Raw genomic sequence first — 7,500 nt, 5'->3', positions numbered from 1 at the left:
ACACACACACACACACACTGAGCACCTGCAGAACACACACACACACACTCACACACACACTGAGCACCTGCAAAACACACAAACACACACTCACACACACACTGAGCACCTGCAGAACACACAAACACACACACACACACTCACACACACACTGAGCACCTACAGAACACACACACACACAGGCCTGTAGAACGCCCCCAGTAGGGGCTGCCTGTAGCGTAGTGGTTAAGGTAAATGACTGGGACATGCCAGGTGGGTGGTTCTAACCCCGGAGTAGCCACATTAAGATCTGCACAGCCACACAGCCGTTGGGCCCTTGAGCAAGGCCCTTAACCCTGCATTGCTCCAGGGGAGGATTGTCTCCTGCTTAGTCTAATCAACACTCAACTCTCACATGTGTAGAACACACACACACAGAGCACAGGGGATTGTGGGACACACCTGGAAGTTGTTGGCCAGGCCGAATGAACAGGTATGTGTGAGTTCACAGGAAGAGAAGTTCCAGCCCAGACTGCAGGCCACGCCTTCACACCCTGCAGAGGCATTGAGCCCCAAACTGTCGTTCAGACTTCCAGAGGCGTCTCGCAGTACACTGCCCCCTGGGGGAGGGGAGGCACATCCACAAAAACACATTTTACATCTTATTATTAATTATTTAATCGGTGGCCAACTTGGGGCTAAAAATGTCCAATTCCCACCCCAATTTCAAATGTCCAATTGGGTTTAAGCCGCCATCCTGCTTGTTTCCCCGCTGCAGCCCACAGTCATCTCTCATAGTGTGGAGTCTGAAGACCTTTCATATGCAGCTGTGCTGTGGCATGCAGTCCCCCCATCAACCAGTAGGGGTGGCTAGAGAGCAAATAAATTGACTGGAATTAATGTAACTCTGTAACTCTGGGGCTCATCCATGGACCACGCCTTAACCTAATGAGCCACACAGACACACCCTCATTAAAAAATGAGTTTTTTAATGTTATAATGCATAATTGTTTTTAGTAAATGTGTTTTTAATGTAATAATGAACAAATGTTTTAGTAAATGTGTTTGTAATATAATAATGTCAATGTTTTAGTAAACAGGTTTTTAATGTAATGTTTAAATATTTTAGTAAATGTATTTTTAATTTAATAATGTTTGTAAATAAGTACATACAAATGTAGTACATAAAAACCCCTTAAGTGTCACCCCTTTTCTTAACACAATTTTGAAAATGACATACCCAGAATAAAAGGCCCACTATTCTTGAAACCTTTTCACTTCAGGCATAGTCCATAGTCCCGCCTTCTGAAAGGAGCCCTAACACACCTTTGGGATTTGTTGTCCAAGAGTGGGCTCAAAAGTGGAGGTGGAAGTTTTTTTACTCACTGAAAATATTTTCTGTTTTGAGTGGGTGCAGATTATTGTGGTGCTGCCTGCCGCACTTAGAAACACAATGGAGCCACAACCAAAACACTGGAAAATCCCCATTGAAATTTGATGACAATATCACCAAAAATGTGCATTCTGTATCGTTTTTTCTAAGCTATGTCTAGGCTGTTTTCAAAAAAGGTCATTTGGAGGCTCCAAAAGGACACATGGAAACTAAATAATATTATGGGCCATATGATGTGTAAAATACTCTATTTCGCTTACAAAAGTGAACAACACTTTTTATTCTCAAAAAAAGTATTTGCACTTCCCTCCACCTGTCACCCTCCCCCTACCTCACCCTCCCCCTTCTCACCCTCACCCCATCTCACCCTCACCCTACCTCACCCTCCCCCATCTCACCCTCACCCTATCTCTCCACTCCTTGTGCTCTCCTCAGATAGCAACAGGCCGAGACGATTGTGAAAATAAGTACAATAATCACAATAATAACATCTTGTATGCTAATATATTTGTTCTGGGGCTCTGGGGCTCTGGGGCTCTGTCTCTGGGGCTCTGGGGCTCTGGGGCTCTGTCTCTGGGGCTCTGGGGCTCTGGGTCTGGGGCTCTGTCTCTGGGGCTCTGGGGCTCTGGGTCTCTGGGGCTCTGGGGCTCTGGGTCTCTGGGGCTCTGTCTCTGGGGCTCTGTCTCTGGGGCTCTGGGGCTCTGGGGCTCTGGGGCTCTGTCTCTGGGGCTCTGTCTCTGGGGCTCTGGGGCTCTGTCTCTGGGGCTCTGGGGCTCTGGGGCTCTGTCTCTGGGGCTCTGTCTCTGGAGCTCTGGGGCTCTGGGGCTCTGGGGCTCTGGGGCTCTGTCTCTGGGGCTCTGGGGCTCTGTCTCTGGGGCTCTGGGGCTCTGTCTCTGGGGCTCTGGGGCTCTGGGGCTCTGTCTCTGGGGCTCTGTCTCTGGAGCTCTGGGGCTCTGGGGCTCTGGGGCTCTGGGGCTCTGTCTCTGGGGCTCTGGGGCTCTGGGGCTCTGGGGCTCTGTCTCTGGGGCTCTGTCTCTGGGGCTCTGTCTCTGGGGCTCTGTCTCTGGGGCTCTGGGGCTCTGTCTCTGGGGCTCTGGGGCTCTGGGGCTCTGTCTCTGGGGCTCTGTCTCTGGGGCTCTGGGGCTCTGGGGCTCTGGGCTCTGGGGCTCTGGGGCTCTGGGGCTCTGTCTCTGGGGCTCTGGGGCTCTGGGGCTCTGGGGCTCTGGGGCTCTGTCTCTGGGGCTCTGTCTCTGGGGCTCTGGGGCTCTGTCTCTGGGGCTCTGGGGCTCTGTCTCTGGGGCTCTGTCTCTGGGGCTCTGTCTCTGGGGCTCTGGGGCTCTGTCTCTGGGTCTCTGGGGCTCTGGGGCTCTGTCTCTGGGGCTCTGGGGCTCTGGGGCTCTGTCTCTGGGGCTCTGGGGCTCTGTCTCTGGGGCTCTGTCTCTGGGGCTCTGGGGCTCTGGGGCTCTGTCTCTGGGGCTCTGGGGCTCTGGGGCTCTGTCTCTGGGGCTCTGTCTCTGGGGCTCTGGGGCTCTGGGGCTCTGGGGCTCTGTCTCTGGGGCTCTGTCTCTGGGGCTCTGGGGCTCTGTCTCTGGGGCTCTGGGGCTCTGGGGCTCTGGGGCTCTGTCTCTGGGGCTCTGTCTCTGGAGCTCTGGGGCTCTGGGGCTCTGGGGCTCTGGGGCTCTGTCTCTGGGGCTCTGGGGCTCTGTCTCTGGGGCTCTGGGGCTCTGGGGCTCTGGGGCTCTGTCTCTGGGGCTCTGTCTCTGGAGCTCTGGGGCTCTGGGGCTCTGGGGCTCTGGGGCTCTGTCTCTGGGGCTCTGTCTCTGGGGCTCTGTCTCTGGGGCTCTGGGGCTCTGTCTCTGGGGCTCTGGGGCTCTGGGGCTCTGTCTCTGGGGCTCTGGGGCTCTGTCTCTGGGGCTCTGGGGCTCTGGGGCTCTGTCTCTGGGGCTCTGTCTCTGGGGCTCTGTCTCTGGGTCTCTGGGGCTCTGGGGCTCTGGGGCTCTGGGGCTCTGTCTCTGGGGCTCTGGGGCCCTGGGGCTCTGTCTCTGGGGCTCTGGGGCTCTGGGGCTCTGGGGCTCTGTCTCTGGGGCTCTGTCTCTGGGGCTCTGTCTCTGGGGCTCTGTCTCTGGGGCTCTGGGGCTCTGGGGCTCTGTCTCTGGGTCTCTGGGGCTCTGGGTCTCTGGGGCTCTGGGGCTCTGGGGCTCTGGGTCTCTGGGGCTCTGGGGCTCTGGTGCTCTGGGGCTCTGGGGCTCTGTGGCTCTGTCTCTGGGGCTCTGGGGCTCTGGAGCTCTGGGGCTCTGGGGCTCTGGGGCTCTGTCTCTGGGGCTCTGGGGCTCTGGGGCTCTGGTGCTCTGGGGCTCTGGGGCTCTGTCTCTGGGGCTCTGTCTCTGGGGCTCTGTCTCTGGGGCTCTGGGGCTCTGTCTCTGGGGCTCTGGGGCTCTGGGGCTCTGGGGCTCTGTCTCTGGGGCTCTGGGGCTCTGTCTCTGGGGCTCTGGGCTCTGGGGCTCTGGGGCTCTGGGGCTCTGGGGCTCTGGGGCTCTGGGGCTCTGTCTCTGGGGCTCTGGGGCTCTGGGGCTCTGTCTCTGGGGCTCTGGGGCTCTGTCTCTGGGGCTCTGGGGCTCTGGGGCTCTGGGGCTCTGGGGCTCTGGGGCTCTGTCTCTGGGGCTCTGGGGCTCTGGAGCTCTGGGGCTCTGGGGCTCTGGGGCTCTGGGGCTCTGTCTCTGGGGCTCTGGGGCTCTGGGGCTCTGTCTCTGGGGCTCTGTCTCTGGAGCTCTGGGGCTCTGGGGCTCTGGGGCTCTGGGGCTCTGTCTCTGGGGCTCTGGGGCTCTGGGGCTCTGGGGCTCTGTCTCTGGGGCTCTGTCTCTGGGGCTCTGTCTCTGGGGCTCTGTCTCTGGGGCTCTGGGGCTCTGTCTCTGGGGCTCTGGGGCTCTGGGGCTCTGTCTCTGGGGCTCTGTCTCTGGGGCTCTGGGGCTCTGGGGCTCTGGGCTCTGGGGCTCTGGGGCTCTGGGGCTCTGTCTCTGGGGCTCTGGGGCTCTGGGGCTCTGGGGCTCTGGGGCTCTGTCTCTGGGGCTCTGTCTCTGGGGCTCTGGGGCTCTGTCTCTGGGGCTCTGGGGCTCTGTCTCTGGGGCTCTGTCTCTGGGGCTCTGTCTCTGGGGCTCTGGGGCTCTGTCTCTGGGTCTCTGGGGCTCTGGGGCTCTGTCTCTGGGGCTCTGGGGCTCTGGGGCTCTGTCTCTGGGGCTCTGGGGCTCTGTCTCTGGGGCTCTGGGGCTCTGTCTCTGGGGCTCTGTCTCTGGGGCTCTGGGGCTCTGGGGCTCTGTCTCTGGGGCTCTGGGGCTCTGGGGCTCTGTCTCTGGGGCTCTGGGGCTCTGGGGCTCTGGGGCTCTGTCTCTGGGGCTCTGTCTCTGGGGCTCTGGGGCTCTGTCTCTGGGGCTCTGGGGCTCTGGGGCTCTGGGGCTCTGTCTCTGGGGCTCTGTCTCTGGAGCTCTGGGGCTCTGGGGCTCTGGGGCTCTGGGGCTCTGTCTCTGGGGCTCTGGGGCTCTGTCTCTGGGGCTCTGGGGCTCTGGGGCTCTGGGGCTCTGTCTCTGGGGCTCTGTCTCTGGAGCTCTGGGGCTCTGGGGCTCTGGGGCTCTGGGGCTCTGTCTCTGGGGCTCTGTCTCTGGGGCTCTGTCTCTGGGGCTCTGGGGCTCTGTCTCTGGGGCTCTGGGGCTCTGGGGCTCTGTCTCTGGGGCTCTGGGGCTCTGTCTCTGGGGCTCTGGGGCTCTGGGGCTCTGTCTCTGGGGCTCTGTCTCTGGGGCTCTGTCTCTGGGTCTCTGGGGCTCTGGGGCTCTGGGGCTCTGGGGCTCTGTCTCTGGGGCTCTGGGGCCCTGGGGCTCTGTCTCTGGGGCTCTGGGGCTCTGGGGCTCTGGGGCTCTGTCTCTGGGGCTCTGTCTCTGGGGCTCTGTCTCTGGGGCTCTGTCTCTGGGGCTCTGGGGCTCTGGGGCTCTGTCTCTGGGTCTCTGGGTCTCTGGGGCTCTGTCTCTGGGGCTCTGGGGCTCTGGGTCTCTGGGGCTCTGGGGCTCTGGTGCTCTGGGGCTCTGGGGCTCTGGGGCTCTGTCTCTGGGGCTCTGGGGCTCTGGAGCTCTGGGGCTCTGGGGCTCTGGGGCTCTGTCTCTGGGGCTCTGGGGCTCTGGGGCTCTGGTGCTCTGGGGCTCTGGGGCTCTGTCTCTGGGGCTCTGTCTCTGGGGCTCTGTCTCTGGGGCTCTGGGGCTCTGTCTCTGGGGCTCTGGGGCTCTGGGGCTCTGGGGCTCTGTCTCTGGGGCTCTGGGGCTCTGTCTCTGGGGCTCTGGGCTCTGGGGCTCTGGGGCTCTGGGGCTCTGGGGCTCTGGGGCTCTGGGGCTCTGTCTCTGGGGCTCTGGGGCTCTGGGGCTCTGTCTCTGGGGCTCTGGGGCTCTGTCTCTGGGGCTCTGGGGTTCTGGGGCTCTGGGGCTCTGGGGCTCTGGGGCTCTGTCTCTGGGGCTCTGGGGCTCTGGAGCTCTGGGGCTCTGGGGCTCTGGGGCTCTGTCTCTGGGGCTCTGTCTCTGGGGCTCTGGGGCTCTGTCTCTGGGGCTCTGGGGCTCTGGGGCTCTGTCTCTGGGGCTCTGGGGCTCTGTCTCTGGGGCTCTGGGGCTCTGGGGCTCTGGGGCTCTGGGGCTCTTTCTCTGGGGCTCTGGGGCTCTGGGGCTCTGGGGCTCTGTCTCTGGGGCTCTGGGGCTCTGGGCTCTGGAGCTCTGGGGCTGGAGGAAAGGGAGAGGTCCTCATGGTAACTGACCTAAGGTAGCTGAAATTCCCAGGTAGCTGACTGTGGTCCAGAATATGGCCATCAAAGTACCCTTAGGAATCGCTGACTCTGGATCCTGAACACACACACAGGGTATAAACATGAAGTATACATACACATACATATACACAAACAATGTTCACATCTTGACATGTATACACTGACTGTGGATTGTGACACCTTGATACATTAGTGCTGGGTCTGTGCTTGTACAATTGCTGTGTGTTTTTGTAGTTCAAATTACAGTACTGCGTGTTTTTTGTTGTTCACATTCAAGTGCTCGATTTGTGCTTGTAGTTTAGAGTTCTGTAGTGTGTTTGTTGTATGTGTGCACTGTTATGTATTTTGTATGTAGTTTCTACTGTATGTAGTGTGTATTTTGAATTGAGTTTGTACTGTAATGTAGTGTGTATGATGTATGTTTACACTGGTTATATATATTGTATTATATGTAGTCATGCTGCATTTAATATGTAGGTTGTATGTAGTTTATACTGTATGTAGTTTGTATGTAGTCTGTTGTATGTATTATGTATAATCTGTGGACCTTCAGGTCTCCAGAGATGTTTGCGCCGGACAGGATGCCAATGGCAGAGGGGAAGAAAATGGCGAACATCTGGAAGAAGTTCCCCTCCGGACCCCTCCAGTCCGGCCACAGGTTGGTCAGAAAGATTTCACCTGTCACAGGTAATACACACACTTTACCTGTCACAGGTAATACACACACTTCACCTGTCACAGGTAATACACACACTTTACCTGTCACAGGTAATACACACACTTCACCTGTCACAGGAAATACACACACTTTACCTGTCACAGGAAATACACACACTTCACCTGTCACAGGTAATACACACACTTTACCTGTCACAAGTCATACACACACTTCACCTGTCACAGGCAATACACACACTTTACCTGACACAGGTAATACACACACTTTACCTGTCACAGGCAATACACACACTTTACCTGACACAGGTAATACACACACTTTACCTGTCACAGGTAATACACACACACTGTGTGAGGCTATGATGGTGTGTGTGTCAGGCTGTGTTGGTGGTGTGTGTGTGGCTGTGATGGTGTGTGTGTGTGTGTGTGTGTGTGTGTGTGTGTGTCAGGCTGTGTTGGTGGTGTGTGTGTGGCTGTGATGGTGTGTGTGTGTGAGGCTGTGATGGTGTGTGTGTGTGTGTGTGTGTGTGTCAGGCTGTGTTGGTGGTGTGTGTGTGGCTGTGATGGTGTGTGTGTGTGTGTGATGGTGTGTGTGTGGCTGTGATGGTGTGTGTGTCAGGCTGTGTTGGTGGTGTGTGTTAGGCTGTGATGGTGTGTG

The 7,500-nt window shown here is 58.1% G+C and overlaps 1 protein-coding gene across 1 annotated transcript in view; it reads right to left on the bottom strand.

The window, feature by feature from the left end:
- The window catches only part of LOC133120298 (solute carrier family 12 member 3-like), a 66,824-nt gene that overhangs the window by 44,143 nt on the left and 15,181 nt on the right, over positions 1-7,500 (bottom strand). Inside the window, exons 8-10 of the mRNA XM_061230290.1 lie at positions 6,712-6,842; positions 6,156-6,240; positions 442-599 (exon numbers count right to left, since the gene is read on the bottom strand). Of these exons, the coding sequence (XP_061086274.1) occupies positions 442-599; positions 6,156-6,240; positions 6,712-6,842 (374 nt within the window). The remainder of the gene's footprint in view (positions 1-441; positions 600-6,155; positions 6,241-6,711; positions 6,843-7,500) is intronic.

Source organism: Conger conger, unplaced genomic scaffold (genome assembly GCF_963514075.1).
Source record: "Conger conger unplaced genomic scaffold, fConCon1.1 SCAFFOLD_88, whole genome shotgun sequence".
NCBI classification, from domain to species: domain Eukaryota; kingdom Metazoa; phylum Chordata; class Actinopteri; order Anguilliformes; family Congridae; genus Conger; species Conger conger.
This window is presented reverse-complemented; position numbering and strand designations above follow the sequence as displayed.